This window comes from Gracilinanus agilis, chromosome 1, assembly GCF_016433145.1.
Source record: "Gracilinanus agilis isolate LMUSP501 chromosome 1, AgileGrace, whole genome shotgun sequence".
Lineage (NCBI taxonomy): Eukaryota > Metazoa > Chordata > Mammalia > Didelphimorphia > Didelphidae > Gracilinanus > Gracilinanus agilis.
Window position 1 is genome coordinate 373,800,005 of NC_058130.1, and position 18,048 is coordinate 373,818,052.

The 18,048-nt window shown below is 32.8% G+C and overlaps 1 protein-coding gene across 2 annotated transcripts in view; it reads left to right on the forward strand.

The window, feature by feature from the left end:
• The window catches only part of PAIP1 (poly(A) binding protein interacting protein 1), a 52,270-nt gene that overhangs the window by 11,011 nt on the left and 23,211 nt on the right, over positions 1–18,048 (forward strand). For both annotated transcript variants that reach the window (XM_044664052.1, XM_044664062.1), the window contains exons 2-5: positions 346–509; positions 4,990–5,178; positions 13,534–13,646; positions 16,289–16,400. In XM_044664052.1, coding sequence (XP_044519987.1) covers positions 411–509; positions 4,990–5,178; positions 13,534–13,646; positions 16,289–16,400 — 513 coding nt within the window. In that variant the 5' untranslated portion in view covers positions 346–410. The remainder of the gene's footprint in view (positions 1–345; positions 510–4,989; positions 5,179–13,533; positions 13,647–16,288; positions 16,401–18,048) is intronic.

Genomic DNA, 18,048 nt, shown 5'->3' on the forward strand with positions numbered 1-18,048 from the left:
CCGAGCGCTGCCACGGTGAGGGAAGGAGTAAAAGCAGCCCTCCCCCCCAGTTTGGAAGAAACTCCAGTATTGCGCTCCCCCCCCCCCTTTTAAGCTCACTCCTCCCCGCCCCCGCCCAATGTCCTCAACATTCCCTTTGGGAAGGGGGACTATACCTTGCTGCTAAAGCTAGTTAGACACAGGCAGCTTCTCTTCGGGGTTTTACCTTCCTCTTTAGAAATGGCCATACTTTTTGTCGTTCTTTTATAACTTTTAAAAAGAAAGGCTCCCTCCGAGGGCTTTTCTGTTGTAAGCAATATCACAAAGGAATTTAAAGAGTTAACATTTTTCTCTGTTCTTTCTTAGAACATCCGAAGCCTACGAGAGCTCCACCTAGTTCGCAGGATAAAATCTCCCCGCGTACTTCAGCAATGGCTAAACCCCAGGTGGTTGTAGCACCTGTGTTAATGTCTAAGTTGTCTGTGAATGCCCCAGAATTTTATCCGTCGGGTTACACCTCTAATTATTCAGTAAGTACCGGTATTTCTGTTATTATTAGCTTTGTGATCGTTATTAACTTTCCATATAGGTTTTCAGTATTTTTTATGCATGTGAAGGATATTTTGTTATACCTACTGGAGCTTACCTATAAAGGAATTAATAAATGTCTTAACATATTTATGATATATAAAATATTTCAGAGTTGAGTTTATAGGGGAGGGTAAATGCATTCCTCTTTAAGAGGTTTTCTAGGTGACTTTAATTGTAACATACTTCAGAAGAAATTGAAGTTTGGGGGACAATTTTAGAAAATAGAGACGAAAGTGGAAATTCAGTATGTTATTAGGTCTCTTGATAATTGTGTCAAAAAGCAAAAATTATGCGGCCAGTGTTTTGGCTAGTTTGATAATCTTACAATTGACAATTTGACTAACTAAAATTAAGGATAGTGTTTTAGAAACAATAAGTATCCTCAAGTTGATGCATTTTAGGTTAAGTACCAATATGTTCAAGTATAATCTCTTTTGACAAGAAATGAAAGACATGTTTTTAAAATGAATACGTGGAAAAAAATGCTAAACTTGAATTTTATCTTTCCATTTGGGTTCATTTTTTTGAATCAATATTACAAAAATACAGAAGCATCTAAGATTTAATAAAGCAGGCAAAGGCACCATGGTACTAGAAACAGTGAATTTTCAGCCTCTTAGGGGAGCGATGAGACTAATATGTAATTAATGAAAACTGCAATTTTAATTAAAGATAAATTAGAAGATGATTAAGTTCATGGGTTAAAAAATGGTGGATCCCAACTCCTGGTCATTTATTTCACTAGTAGCTATGTGACCTTGAATAAGTCCTTCCACAAAATACTGTAAAATATAATAGCTATCCCAAAGCATTGTGAGGAAAGAAGTTTGCAAACCTTGAAAGTTCTATATAAAGTATAAACTCTGATTATGTTCATTCTTAGATTATGAAAATGAGAGAACTTAGCTTAGTGATTTCAGAAAAATTTTAAATATGTTCCAGGCACCTTGAGAAAAGATAAGGTGGGAAAAGAAGAAAATAAGTATGAGGAGACAAAAAGAACACAAGATGATTGATCCTAGAGGATTTGAAAATGGAAGGGAGTCTCTGTATAAATGTAATACAGATAAAAGTAGCTAGAAATTATTTGGGCACAAAATACAAAAGGAAGCTGACTAAAGATTATAAGAGAATTTTAGGTTATAGTAGCAATCCTGATTTGGGGGTAAATGGGTTGATTTCTCTTCTAAAAGGTGGTCTTAATATTCATTTTACATTCACAAATTAAACAGAAGAGGAACAGCAACAGAGGCATAAAATGATCTATGTTGTATATTTATATTACTAATATTTCTCAATTACATTTAATCTGGCTCAGGTTTTTGAGTTTTGTACACAATTGCTTAGACAGTTCTAAGTTTGCAAGTTGCAGAAAAAATGCTGACCTGCATTGGTAGAGGGAATTTATCTCTAATAGATTCCAACTGACCCTGTACCCTAACATGCTTGGTACATAGCACAGATGACTCTAAAAGCATGGAATGCTACCCTGGTTTGCCAGGGTATCACAAGCTCTGAGGTATATAAACTTTTTACTATTGTATAATTGAATTTTAGGTTATAAACTACATTAGTCTCATTACTCAATTACATTTGAATTAAATCCATGGAATTAATAATGTTAGAACTGCAGGGGAGTTTTAGAATCATCTAGTCTACCCATCTCATTTTACAGATAAAGAAACCAAATCCATGGAATCCAAGATATCTGCTCTGAGAAAAGGCTTCTTCTATAATCTGATTTTTTGGGGTCATTCTTTTTACTTGCTAATTCACTCTCTTGTTTCCACCTGGGTTCTTATTGGTTTCTAGAAAAAAAAAAATTCTCTGTTGTTCTGCAACCATGTCAAAGCCTCAACTTCAAGTAGTAGTGTCCTTTAGCTATTTAAATGACTTAATCTACCTTATTTTGATTACCAAAATTCTTGGAACTAGCACTTTTTTTTTTTGTGCCTAGCATGTAATCCCAAGGACCTGAGTGCTCTTGGGAGTTTTCCAAACTTTCAACTAGTTGTGCGGGGAACCTCATGTTACCCATACCCTGCACCTTTCCTCCTTTCAAACCAGAAGTCTTTTACATTGATGATACCCCCCCCCCCCATACCCCCAACAACCTTTTTGGAGAGTCACTATTGTTGTCTTTTTTTTAATCAATGACGACAATACTATACATATGAATTGGGAATTGTATTTTTGTTACATCTAATCATTTGTTAGGTTGTAGATTTAATTGTTTCTTTTTTGAAAGTTTTTTAATTTATGAAATATATTTGGAATTCAGATGCTGAATTGATTACCCGTAAGTTTTATTTCTTTTTATTGAAATAAGACTTGATGAGGACAGGAATGGAGTGCTGCTAAATTATGCAAAGAATATCTTGTAATAGATAATTATTTATTTTCGTAAAAGGTTACCTAAATATGTCTTAAGGACTTTTTGCTTTTAAAAAAATTTTCAAGTATTTAAAAAAATTAATTTGTTCCTCCTACTTTTACCCTCCATTGGGGAATGTTTTTTGTAATTCCTAATTACATTTCTTCATATTCAACAAAACACAGTCCCACATTACTATATCTGGAAATTTGTGTCTCTGCATTTTTGTTTCATTCCTTTTTCAGACATGAATGATTTGTTTCGTGTTCTTTCTTTTGAGTTCATAGTTTGTTAATTCATTGATCAAAGTTCTAAAGTCTTTGAAAAGTTTTTCTCTGTGATGTTGTTATTATTATGTAAATTTTTTCCCAGTTATTTTCACTTAGTCTGGCATCATTTTATAAAGATCTTTGCATTTTTCTCTGAAATTGTCCTTTTCATAATTTCTCATGGCATAATAAAATTCCATTGTATTAATATATCACTTTGTTCATCCATTCCTCCGACAAGAGGATAACTGCTTAGTTTCCAATTTTTTGGCTCCCATAAAAAGAGCACATATAAATATTTTTTATACGTAGAACCTTTTCCTCTAATTTCCATGGGGCATAGGTCTAGTAGTGGTATAGCTGGGTTAGAGAGTACGCACAGTTTGAAAGATTTCTGGGCCTAGTTCCAAATTGTATTTCGGGATGGCTAGACCATTTTACAGCCCTAGTACACTTGTTTTCCTACATGTCCTTGAACATTTGTCATCTTTTCTGGTGTGTGTGTGTGTGTGTGTGTGTGTGAGTGATAGGAGTAAGATGGAACATCGAAGTTTCTTTTTATTTGTATTTCTCTAATTATTTTACATCATTTTTATGTGCTTTTTTGATAGCTTGGTTTTTTTAAAAAGCTGCCTATTTATATCCTGTCACCACTTATCTATTCAAAAAGTGACTCTTAATCTTATAAACTTGAATCACATCTTTAAAAATGAGACCTTTACCAGAGAAACATGTTGCAAAGGTTTATTTTCCTTCTAATTTTTACAACATTGGGTTTGTGCAAAAACTTTTAATTTTATTTATCTTATGTGGTATGTGTCATTTGTTCATGAACTCTCTTTGCTTATCCATATATCTAAAAAGGTAATTTCCTTGCTTCTTTAACATGTTTAATGTGATACTATTGTTAAGTCAAGTATCCTCTTAGAGCTTCTCTCGGAAATATGATTTGAAATATTGGTCTAAAGCTAAATTCTACCAGATTGCTATCCAATGTACCCCAAGTATGTGGTTATATAGTGAGTCCTAGACTATTTGAGAAAATGTTCAAAATTATAGTCTTGAAAGTAGATTTAACAAAATTAACTTTAGTGTTGTACCTATTATATGTTTTTGGTTCCTTAAAAGATCTTAATTTTTAGATCCATCTTTCATAGCATATGATTTCTTCTGAATATATCATCTTTCATAAGTTATTCTTAAATGCAACTTTTCTCTTCCTCAAACTGCTGATTTTTGCATTCACCTTGAGCTGAATTAAGAAATATTAACTTGGTAGTTCATTGTTAGCTTTTTTTTTTGACCCTTACCTTCCATCTTAGAATCAATACTCTTTATTGGTTCCAAGGCAGAAGAGTGGTCAGGGGTAGATAGTGGGGGTTAAGTGATTTGCCTAGGGACACACAGTGAGAAAGTGTCTGAGACCAGATTTGAACGTAGGACATCCCATCTGTAGGCCTGGCTCTCAGTCCACTGAGCCAGCTAGCTGCCACCACATTGTTAGCTTTTAGAGAGCTTTCCTAAAGTTATATAAAATAATTTCTTAGATTCTTATAGTTGGCATCTTGGTGGCAAAATTAAAGAGCCAGTGTGGAAGCCAGGAAGACTTAGGTTTAGGTTCTGCCTCTATTGATACTGGCTGTGAGACCTTAATCAAGTCAGCTTCCAAGAAGCAGAGAAAGCTATGACTTGTATTGGCAGAGTAATTACCTGAGATTTCTCTATGTGGATTTGATTATGTGTGTGTGTGTGTGTGTGTGTGTGGTTATCTTGTAGGATTCTTCCTATGAAGATGGATGTGATGGCTATCCTACTCTTACAGAATATGTACAAGAGTTTCTGAACCACCTTACAGAACAACCAGGAAGTTTTGAAACTGAAATTGATCAATTTGCAGAGACTCTTAATGGCTGGGTAACTACTGATGATGCTTTACAAGACCTTGTAGAACTTATCTACCAACAGGTATGTTCTATATTTTGGTTTTATATCATTTGATCCTTTTAAGTATAGCTTCCTTGGAGCCCAGAGGAAACAGGTGCTGGCAAGGCTGAATGAATATGGAGTTGTATTAAATTGCATTGAATAGAGGACTCTTCCTACCTCCTTCCTCGTTTTGCCAATAGGATTTAGAAATAAATAGTAATATCACTTTACTTTTTTCCTTCTTTGGCTTAGATTATTCAGCAATATTGATATGGGAGCAAAAGAACATGCAGGAACAATAAGTTTGGGAAAAAAACAGTTTAAATATGGCATAATCTCTGATCCCATGAATCTTATAACCATTACCTTTCTATCCTCAAGTCAGTGATAGAATTGAGTAAAATCTTAAATATTATTTAAATCCTACAAAATAGTTTTTAATATAAAACTGTTTTCTTAAATATGCTTCCATGATGAAATGTTTTAAGAAATTTCAATTTATTTACTTGAACTAAATATGTAAGTTATAAAAAAAAATTCATTGGACAATATAATATAGTAGAATGGTGCTGAATTCGAATTGAGAGAATTCAAAATACTGGCTTTCTAGTATAGTTACTATGTGATGTTTGGCATGTCAGTTAAGCTGTCCAAGCTTTCATTTCCTCATTTGTAAAAAAAAGGGGAGGGGATTAGAATTGTTGAATTCTATGATCTTTTCTAGATCTAAATCTTTGATATTTTGTGTGCGTTTAATGTTCTTTTTAGCCCAAAGTTTGTTAGGCTGTTAGATGGTATAGCAGATAGGTCATTGGACTTGGAGAATTGAGTTTTGTGTTACCCTATTCAAGTCACTTAGTTGCTGTCTGCCTCAATTTTCCTATCATAAAATTGGGATAATAATAGTGCCTATCTCACATGGTTATTGTGAGAATAAAATAAAATATATAACACAATTATATATAGTATAAATTGCTTTGTAAATCTTACAGTGCTATGTAAATGCTAGCTATTATTACCATGAAACTTCTGTGTTTTTGAAGTTACATGCTTTTGCCCCAAATGGTTATAATATGAACAGAAAACTTGTATTTTTCTTTGTGTGTCCAAATATTGGCATAGTTCTTTTGCATCAGTGGAAATATTTGATGATTATTGGAGATAGTTAGCTCAGTTTGGACTAATAGGAACAGGATTTTGGATATGATTGTTGTATAGGATAGTTGGCTTTAGAGAGAGTTTGACAGGCACAGAGTTCACTCTTAACTAGCCCGGAATCTTGTAAATGGATGCATTTAGTCACAGGACTTGGGTGAAAGAGAATGGAAGCTTCATTGCATTCCATCATGACTATTGAAAAAACAATTCAGGGTTCAGAGCCTAATGATAGTGAAGTGATCTTTGTATGTGAAAAACACAACTTTAGAAGAAGATGGTATTTCTAATTAGAGCCCTAATCCACATTGTTCTGTCTCCATTTTTTGCTGCATTATCCATTCTTGATGATAAAAACTCCCAGGCGTGCCTTTCTAAGCTTATTAATCAAAGACAGTGAGACAAGTTAGAGGAAAAAAAAATCTGCTCTCATCACCTTTTTTTTTTTTAGTTGTCAAAGTTTTAAGTTTCTACTTTAGAAGTTTCTACTTTAGTGAAAAATGAGCCTTTTACAAATGTTTTCTGTGTTAACCTGTAAGTATTTTTAGGGACTCATGTCAAAATCAAGTCTACTCCTAGCTTCATTTCATAGAGATGGCATATAACAATAAAATTAACATCCTCAGATTATGAAAGACATTTTGGATTATTTTATCTCTCATTTTCCTTTTCTTACTTAATTTTATTAAATTTATTAAATTTCATTTTTTAATTATCAGTATTTATTTTTCTTCTGTAATACCCAAAGGGAAAAACCCTAAGAAACAAAATCTCCATATTAATCATGTCCAAAAATGTGTGTCCAATTTTTCTTATTAGTCCATCACTTCTCTGTAAAGAGCTGGGTATGACTACTTCTAACAATATACAAGGAAAATAAAAGGAGTGAAATTTTAAGTTATTCAGTTCTGCCCATTTTTAGCATCTCTGATAGATGTGATGGGGAGATATGCCTTGTAAATATTTTGGATTATTTGTGAGTTTTAGTTCTTGTCTACCTATCAAGACTGATCTAGAGTGTGGCAGAACAAGAGCAGACCTAGAATCATAGTATCTAACAATATTGTAATTCCTTAAGGAAAATGGAAACCTCTATTCAACTAGTATTTCTGGATTCTATGATATATTAGGAGCATTACATAAAAAATAAACAAGGCATGATATCTGCCCTAAAAGAATTTGTCATCTTCTAGGGAATATTAGACCAGCATAAAAATAACTTGAATCCAAATGAAAAATGACTTTAAAACTATGAAAAGAGATAAAAAGTGCTGTATTAAGTCACATAAAACTATTACTTGGAAAAACCATTCCCTTCTCAGTTTTTAAATTTACAATTGGGCCTTATATACTAGTTATTATAGATGAAATAACAATAAAATCACAGTGAAATTAAAAAAGAGAATTTGATCTCTGTCTCTCTCTCTTCCCCTCTCTCCCCCAATATATAATAAATATATGTAGAATAGTCCTTCATTTAGACTCACCATATTGATATAGGACCTAGTTTGGAGAGCCAGTTGACTTTAGCCCTACTATAGTTCACTGCTTCCTCATCTCAGTCTGTCCAATAGCCTTAGAATCTACAGGTGTGTACCTCCCTCCTTCCCAATAATATTTTTTGCAGGCATTTTTCTAATGCTACATTAAGTTTTAAATATGAAAAATTATAATGAAATAGAGAAATAATATATGATTGGATAAATAGGCTAAGAAGAAAATAAAGCATGTTTATACTTATCTAGTTTTAGAACTAAGAGAAACTATGATAAGAATTTTTGGATCCATTTTTCTGGTACACATTTGGAATTATGTGTAGTGTGCCTCAGAAAGATTTACCTAGAGAATTTTCAACTCTTCTCATTCTTTAATCTCTAAAAGTGTAGAAAGGAGGAGGAACACCAAGTAAATGAGAATTTAGGTCTGCTTCACCTATTCTTCATATAGCTAGGTAATGTACTGGATAGAGTGCTATATTGGAGTCAGGGAATCCTGAGATCAAATCCTGATTCAGACATTTAAAACCTGTGTGATTCTGGGCAAATCACTTAAGCTCTACGTCTCAGTTTTCTCATCTGCAAAATTGGGGTGGTAATAGCACCTACTCCCTAGGATTTTTTCGACAATCAAATGAAATAAGAGGTATAAAGTGCTTTGAAAACCTTTAAAGCACTATATATAAATGCTAGCTTTTAGCCTTTATGAGATTGTATGGCTGCAGTTTTTCAGATCCTAGGGTTAGTGTTCTTTTTACCTTGAGCTAGAGCCATGAATATTTTCAAAATTTAAACTTAAATTTTATGCAGAAAAGGCATTTAAATTTTGTAAGAACATTCTATTGTAAAATATGTAGACACTTGCTAAGAGAAGCTTCTGAGGATGGCAGTTGGCTGTGGTGTAGCTTGTGAAAATTGCACATTACTAGTAACAGAATAAATAAGTAACCTCTAGTAATAATTTAAACTTACGGAATGTTTTAGTTTCTTTATGAAGGTAAGAGGTACTTGTGAGTTAGTTGTTGCAGGTAGTAGTATCCCCATTTTAGGGATGCAGAAATTAGAGATAGTAGATGACTTGCCTACAGTCATATAATGTCAAAGTTAGCACTAAAAACTCCAGGTCTCTCATGTCAAATGCAGTGTTCTTTTCCTGAAGAATGCTCTCCTTTTAACACCTAGTAATACTTCTGAGAGGGAGAACATTTTTTCACAAAATGTTAAAGATAAATGAACCTAAATAAGTAAGGAATCGGGAATTTTTCATAACATTGAAGGGGAGTGGAAGGGATATGTAGGAAGGGAAATATGGTATAGGATAAAAAGTTTCAGATTTATATTCAAGATGTGAGTTAAAATCTCAGCTTTCCTACTTATTAAGTCTAGCAGTCTGGTTTTTTTTGTTTGTTTGTTTGTTTTTGTTTTTTGCTTTTGAGATTTGGTTTCCTTATCTAGCTCAGGCCATTTTTTTCATATGCAAAATGAGGGAATTAGACTAGAAAAGGAGTTCTTAGATTTATTTTTTTTTTTTTTTGGTCATGGTTCCTCTTTTGGAAGTCTGGTGAATCCTATGCACCACCTTCTCAAAATGTTTTTAAATGAATAAAGTAAAATACTTAGAATTACAGAGAAATTCAATTATGTTGAAATAGTTTTTCTTTTTCTGAAATTTAATTTTTATTAATAGCTTTTTGGTTTTTTAAAAATATATCCTCCAATTTGTTAGCCAGCAGCCTACCTTTGTAACTAAAGAGTGCAAAGTAACTACAAATCAGTACTCTGAAAATGTACACAATACTCTAAACCCACAACTTTCCCCTCTGCATATAAAGGACATCTCTACTTCAAATCCAAATGTTACCCAATATAGCTACTAATATAAAATGAAAGGTGTTTGTTGTTTTTTTTTTAAACCCTTAGCTTCTGTCTTAGAATTAATACTATGTATTGATTCCAAGGCAGAAGAGCAGTAAGGGCTAGGCAATGGGGGTCAAGTGACTTGCCCAGGGTCACGCAGCTAGGAAGTGTCTGAGGCCAGATTTGAACCTAGGATCTTCCGTCTCTAGGCCTGGCTCTCGATCCACTGAACCACCCAGCTACCCCTGAAATTTATTTTTTTTTTTGAGTTCACAGATCATAGGTTATAAGTCCTTAGTGATAGGATGATTTCTAAGGTCCCTTCCTACACTAAGATTCTGTCATGCTAAGTTATAAAGGCAAACTTTGCTAATCCATAAAAAATTCATTGAGGGCTTAGTATGTTGCTAGGTTTTTTGAATGACTTATGATTTGTTGAGAACTGTGAGAGAAAAACTAAAGAACACCAATGCTAATAGAATTACCAGCTACAAAGCAATACATTGAACCCATGTCAGTCTATAAAGTTTAGATAGCTGTCTACAAGCTAATGGACCAGTTCTTTGATGTAGTCAAGTGAAGAGAGAAAGTAATCATTGCTGACCCTGTGTAGAAAGTGGCACCTCTGGAGATGCAGCATTGTGTCATCTATTAAAGACATTGAAGATAAATGTTGTTATCAAAGTCTTGGGCATCATCAAATAGTTCAATTTTAGAAATTGATTGAAATTTTATCAGTGGAATTGATGCATTCTAAGGGTCATAAGATCTTGCCATCTAACTTGTAGCTGAAATCTTCTATATTTTTTATATTCCCCATTAGAACAGGAGAATCCTGTCTTACTTTTTTTTTTTTATGTAATCCTAGCACTTAGAACAGCAGTTTAAAAAAAATTAATTAACTAGAATATTTTTCCATGGTTCATGATTCATGTTCTTTCCCTCCCCCTTCCGAAACTGACAAGCAATTCCACTGGGTTATACATGTATCATTGTTCAAAACCTATGTCCATATTATTTATATTGGCAATAGAGTAATCTATTAAAGTCAAAACCCTAATTATATCCCCATCAAACCATGTGATCAATCATATGTTTTTCTTCTGCGTTTCTACTCCCACAGTTCTTTCTCTGGATAAAATGGTAGTTTGTTTGTTTTTTGCAAGTAATAGTGCTTAATAAAACTTTCACTCGTGGATTTTATTTAATGAACAACATTGAAATATTAATGAGAAAGGTACTACATTGTTACTTTTTGTTTTATTTTTCCTTTAAAAATTTGCTCTTTTTAAGTATTACTATATGAATTGGGATACCTGGTGTGTTAAGGTAAACTGTTGTAAACAAAATATCTACAAAGAGAAAAGAAGGTTCTTGAGTAATTGGCACATAGTTTTGTTGACATTGTGGTCTCTAATACTAGATATTAGTATGAGAAGTACAAATAGTATCTCTAATTTATGGTGTGAACATTATAAAGCCATTCTGCCAACTAGAGAAACTGTGTGTGTAGCCAAAAATAGAATTGCCAATGAGTTCCCTATAGCTTTTCAAAACTACATCTAGAGGTTCTCTTCAATGTGGTTGCCAGAATCATGATAGTTGTTAACCTCAGTGCTGATGTGGTAATGAGAGAATAAATAAATGAAAAGGCATTTTATTAAGTACTTACTATAATTGAGAGAAACAAGATGACATTGCTCAACTTTCTTTGATAACAAGAAGAACTTGGAACTTACTAACAGCAGTAGTAAAATGGCTTGCACAAGTAATATTAAATAGAGTAATGTCTGAATCCAGTAGATAGATGACAAACTTCTTTTCTAAAGGTTTAGTTAGTCCTAAATCTTGTTTTTCTTAATTTTATTTCAATTCCCATCTTACCCATCAACAAGAAACAGTAATTCTTATCACCTAACCATTTTTATATATTTCTACATGACCTTTTGATTTGGAAACAAAATTCCAAAGGATCAAAATAGATAATTGGTTTAAATGCTATCAAAATAAAACCTATAGGAAGCCATGTTCTACTTTATTTCCTTTTATGAGTTTTATATGAAAATATTTATTACATGAAAGCACTGGTATAACCTACAGAAGACTACTGCTTGTCTGGGTAAAAGAAGGATGGGAGAAAATCTGAATCCTAAAGTATTAGAAAACAATTGTCAAAAAATATTTCTACATATAACTGAAAAATATAAAAAAAAGACAAATGATGTAGCTACCAAAAAAACCCAAAAAACCCTGTGAAGAGGACAATTTGTCTTTTATAAAAGTAACATAAAATGCCTTCATGATATTGGCATCAGGAATATGATTAACTTTTTTATACATTTAATCATGTTATATCGAGATTTTATTGTCCAGTTTTTATTTATTTGGAAATTCAGAAGGAATAGGAGCAAGCACAATTATAATTTCTCCCTTTATATAATTTCTTGTATATATACTTCAGGAACCTTACTGTTGGGTAATTGAATCCCAAGCTTGGGCATAGATCTAAAAAAAAAAATCTACATAAATGGAACATCAAGGTGCTATTAAAATTTTTTTTTTGCCTTCTGTTTCAAGAGCACCCAAGTGATTAAAAACAACGAGGAAAGACTTAAAGAGAAAGTATTTGCTTGTTTTGAGATAAACCCATAAGGATTAGAAAAGTAGGAATTATTTCCCTCTTTCTGTTAGGCCAAAGATAACTGAGATAGAGATTTAGAATGTATACTCTTTATTGTTCATTAAAACCAAGGAATGTATTCCAAGCAAAACGAGGAGTTGACTGTTCTAACATGCTTTTACTGATATGAGCCTTCAGAACTTGGAGTAAATAAGTTTTCCTTAAGGTGAAAATAACCAATCTATTTATATAAAATCTGACCCACACAATTAAACACATTTTAAACATATTTTAAAACTTTGCTTAAGTATGTATATATGTATATATATGTACATATATGTTACACATATGTATGAACTTGTGAAAAATACTTATTTTAAAATAGATAAGGAAATTTGAGATATTAAGTAGTTAAGGAACTGAAATTTAGTAATAAAAATCAGGATTCACATCCCAGGTCATTATATTAGCCTATGTAATGTTACCATCTAGAAAATATAACTTTCAACAATACATTATTTTTTTCTTCAAACATGATAAAATTTTATCATATTAATTATGTAAGTGGGGAAAATTATGTAAGGACCTTTAATAAGTGTCAAGTGGGTGGAGCATTTATGAGCTTTGAAATTTTAAGTGGAGGTTTATGTTGTAAAGTCTTTATAATTTAAGCATACCCACTGGTTTTTATATATAAATTATTGTAGATTATGATGTCCTGACCAGTATAACTATGGTTTTATTATACTTTCCTTGAGCACTTCCGCCTCTTAGAACTTCCCAACTTAAGCAATGCCTGATCCTCCATCATTATCAAGAATTACAGGCTTGTGCCATCACACTTATCTAAAAGATAGGTCATTTCTGACCTCTGACGCTCTAATTGGCTTAAATTTATTGGATTTTGAGTAGAGAATATTTATACTTTTTTGTCTCTGTACATATTCAAGTTAAATAATCTATGGACAGTTATCATTAGCATGTAAAAGTCATTTAGGCAAATTTTTAAATCAGGTTAAAGGTTTTCTTCTTGAATTGGCTGCCTTAATTGAGCATTGGAGAATGCCATTTTCTAATTCTAAACAGTAACAGTTGGAGATTTGTCTGCTTGGTAATATAGTCATTTAGGTTGCAAAACAAATTTCTTGAGCATGTTTATTCACGAATCATTTTGTTGCCATTGTTTAAGGATTTTAGGGAAATATTAATCTATACATTTTGCTTAGTTCATGTAAAATTATTGTATTTCCATTTTTTTATTAAAAGGCCACAACTGTACCACACTTCTCTTACATGGGAGCACGGCTATGTAATTATTTGTCTCATCATCTAACCATTAATCCACAAAGTGGAAATTTCCGACAGTTACTACTTAAAAGGTTTGTATTATCATATAATTTCATATTAAGGGAAAATGTATAAAGTTCATAAAGTCCCCATGTCACCTTCATTTTCATCTCATTCTTTTAAATTACAAGCATTTAAATAAGCCTTGGGATTTCATCTTTTTTGTTTCCTACCACTATGTATGTATTGTAATAATGTTCACTTGTGATCCTTTATCCTTACTCTCTGAATACATCCATCTTTGTTTCACTTTCTAGAGGATATGTAAGGACAGTGTGACAAAACCAGTTAACCTAGACTATACATACACAGTGTTGGGAATTAGTGATCTCTACAGGCTTCGTACCTTTTCTTTAAAAAAAATTTTTTTTGTTAAAATGGCATTTTTTTTATCAATTTTTTTCCCAAAAGTTCATTAATGCAAGAATGTAGTTTAACACTAACATGCTTAAAATTACTGGCAGCACATTACAAATTAATTTCTATCGAATTTGACAGTACTGCCCAGTGTATTGAAGTCTGTAGGCATAAGGAAAGAGAGGTATGTATGTCACAAGTTTGAGAAAATATGTATAGCAAGAATCTCCTGACAAAGGAATAAAAACATAAGGTTTTCAATTTGAATTTTTGTTTTGAATTTTTGCCTTCCAGATGTTAATAAATTAAAATTCCTTGACTTTTAAAACAATACAATTCTTTTTTGTTCACAAGTAAAACTAAAACATATGTAAGTAGGAACTTTTTAAATGAGATTGAACTTTTTTATTTATGCACATAAGACTTCCCTCTGCTGAAGTCCTACTCTGATGTCTCACTGTGTGGAGAAGGCTGAACTTTTAGAGATTATTCTAGAAAAGCACAAGCTCTGACAAATCCCAAAAGGTTTTGAGTACATATCTAGCAATGAATAGTATGTAAAGTTAGTGTTTGTCATTTGGGGAATCAAACTAAAATCAAACAGGCTTGGCCCCAGGTTGATTGAAGAACTAAATTTTAGAGGCATAACTCTGGAAGGATTTCCTACTAAATTATAGAGAGGTTACAATTTATCCTGGAGGAAGTACTTACAAAGATAAAATCAAGGGTCTTTGCAGGATTGAAGAAAGTGTATAGGATGGGGAAGAATCAGGCTAGATTCAAACTAGACCAATATATTTGATCTGTGCGTCTTTTTTTTTTTTAATTAGGAATTCTTGCTTTAATATTTTAAAATGTTGTAGCACCCCTTTTTTATAATAAGGAAACTGAGGCAAAGAAACACTTCTACTTCTCTCCAAAATCCAAGTTAATACAGCACCTCAGACCATGCCAAGTATCTTCTTGAATCTCCTTAAATAATGAATGTAAACATTTTAATGATTCTTGTCATAATACTTGAACGGCCATGACAACCTTTTTTTTCCTATTGAGGAAACTGAGGCAAGAGAAGTTGAATGAACTGCCCAGGGTCACATAGGGAGAATACCATAGACCTGAGATCCAAACTGCTTGGCCTACTGAGCCTTGTTTCTTTTCAAAATAGTTATTGTCCCTAAAGAGCTCATTTCTGCAGGGCAATTCTTTATTTTCCCTTCTTTTTCTGAATCTCTGTTGACAGGGATGCTTATGACCTTCTGAGTAGTTTCATGCTTTTGCTTTCCTGCATTAAACTTTAATATTTTTTTATTCTTATCATGAAACAAAAACAAATTTAAAAGGAGTAAAAAATCTTTTGATTTGATTTTTAATACAGAGGAAAAGCTAATGCTAGTATAGTAATTGCTAAAATGCTGTTTCAATCTGCATCTGACTTGGAGCCAACATCAGAGGACAAGTTGAAACAGCGGTAAAATCTGTGCGTCTTTTAAGGTTTTTTTTTCCTTTTAAATTTTAATAAACTTTGAGGTTGCTAAGTTGATGAGGAAGGTGAAAGTTGGGAAAAGTGCTCTGAAAGGCAAGTTAATTACCAGGTGAGTCTTCCAGGGTCCATCATGCCTTGAGAAAGACAACTAATTCCTTTCCTCAGCAACAGATTGATTTGGAGGACTTTTTTCCTACTTGAACTAATTTTGGGGGAAAGAAGATATTTTAAGTTTTAAATGTGCTGAGTTTGAAGTTCCCATAGAATTTCTTCTCTGGTCTCTCTTTCTCCAATCTCTTCTCTATTCCACTTTCTGAATAGTTGCCAAATTGTTATTCCTGAAACATAGTTTTGTTTATGCTACTTCAACCTCCACTGGTTATAGTATAAAATATAAGGCCTTAGCCTTTCTTTCACATTCTGATTCCCATGTATATTTACTGCCTCTTCATTCCCAACAAACTGGCCTATTAGCTGTTGTTCTTACTTGGCATTAGATTTTCTGCTACTATGCTTTCCCACAACTCGTTCTCTGTGCTTAAAATGTTCTCCCTCTTCACCTTTTTGTCGAGTCCCTTTCTTTATAGCATAACTCACGTACCTCCTATATGACATTTTCCCTGTGTTTCCTCCTTCTTCCTCTCCCAATAGAACTTAAGCAGCTTGAGTACAAGGACTGTTTGTGTGTGTGTGTGTGTGTGTATATAGAGACACACATTTTGTTTCTAAAGTCATTTTCTCATTTCTTTTGTAATTGATATTGTGAGAATATAAAACTAAGGTTACTTTAAGAAAGCATTTTAAAATCCTGAGAAGTTTTTTTTCTGTGTTAAGATGTCGAACTGAGTATGAAAACAAAGATCAAGCTGCAAAAGGGGATGAAGCTACTAGAAAACGATTCCATTCCTTTGTACTCTTCTTGGGGGAACTTTACCTTAATCTGGAGGTAAGAAAGCATAGTACTCCTTGTTATCATTCTATCTTGGAAACTTTAAAATTATTGAATAATTTTTTATGCCATTTTGTTATTTTTCAAAAATTATTTGTCAATCAGTTTTTTCAAGAGGAGTTTGGAACAACAGTTATTTCTACAGTATTTTTAAAGATTAAACATAACTGTAAAAGTAATTGTCTGTTGATTATGATTTTTTTTTAAACCCTTAACTTCTGTGTATTGGCTCATAGGTGGAAGAGTGGTAAGGGTAGGCAATGGGGGTCAAGTGACTCGCCCAGGGTCACACAGCTGGGAAGTGGCTGAGGCCGGGTTTGAACCTAGGACCTCCTGTCTCTAGGCCGGACTCTCAATCCACTGAGCTACCCAGCTGCCCCCTGTTGATTATGATTATTAAGTAAACCAGATCATTGTGTTTCAACTGGTGCAGTCTGAGACAGGCAATTCTTTATGTTACTGTTACCTTAGAAGTAAATAGTTCATTGATTAAAATTGCAAATAGTTGGGAAATATTCGGGAATATGTACTCTTTGAAAGTATTCTTTTACAAAGAAATATCTTAATATTTTGTCATGGCATATAGCAACAAAAATTGAATTAAAAATAATTTGCATTAGATTTACTGTTTTTCTTGTACCATATTTTTGAATCTATTGTATCAGAACAATCCCATCTATATTGAATTGGGCAATTTCTGCCATTAACAGATATTAAATGCTCTGCCTGTCATTACAAGCTCTTCATAATCAAACTTCTATTTCCTCATATTTCATTAAATAAATGATGAAATTATTTTAGTTGTAGGTTCCTCAGGGACTTGAAGCAATATATTTAACTTTCCTGGTCCTCAGTTATTTTCTCATCTATAAAATGAAGGGAATGGGCTAGATAATCTCAGAGACCTCATCTAGCTTCTAGTTCTAAATGGTACTATTTGTTGACATGGAATTTGTTGTCTCTTATTTTATTACTTCACATAGAGCTTGAATTCAACATGATAAACATAATAGGCCAATTAAATGGTTCCCTTAAATCCCTCTTCTCATTATAGATAGAGAATGAAATATGAAGTAAATTATGCATAGTAGTTGAATCCTGGAATATGAAAGTTTGTGTTTCTGGAGTACTTTATACATTTCGAAGTGTATTCATTTTAATTTGTTTTTCTTTCCTATTATTGATTTTCTTTTTTCATTATTCAGTTAATATGGCTATTGTATGCATATCTTTTAAAGGAGTGTGATATTTTACCTTGTGCTCTTTTGAGTGTTGTTTTAAAATTAGTGAGATAGTTCATAAATTTTTACTTATCTCATAGCCTTGCCTTCATAGACCATCCCTTTTTTCTTCCCTCTTATTACCCTTTCTTCCAGTCCCCAAATCTTATCCAGCCCTTTAAGATTAAGTTCCAGTCCTCCTTCTCTGGTTTCCCTAAACTACCCTTAGACCATAGTCTAACTTTTGTTTAATGGCTATTACTAATGTGGCTGGCTCCACAATCAGATACCACTACTTTAATAACATAATGAGCATTTACATTTGAATGGACAGTTTACAGGATGCATTATTATTAAAACTTATAGCTCTGTCATCATAATTCTCTTTAATAAAAGTCCACAAATATTTGTCCTATTACTTAGCA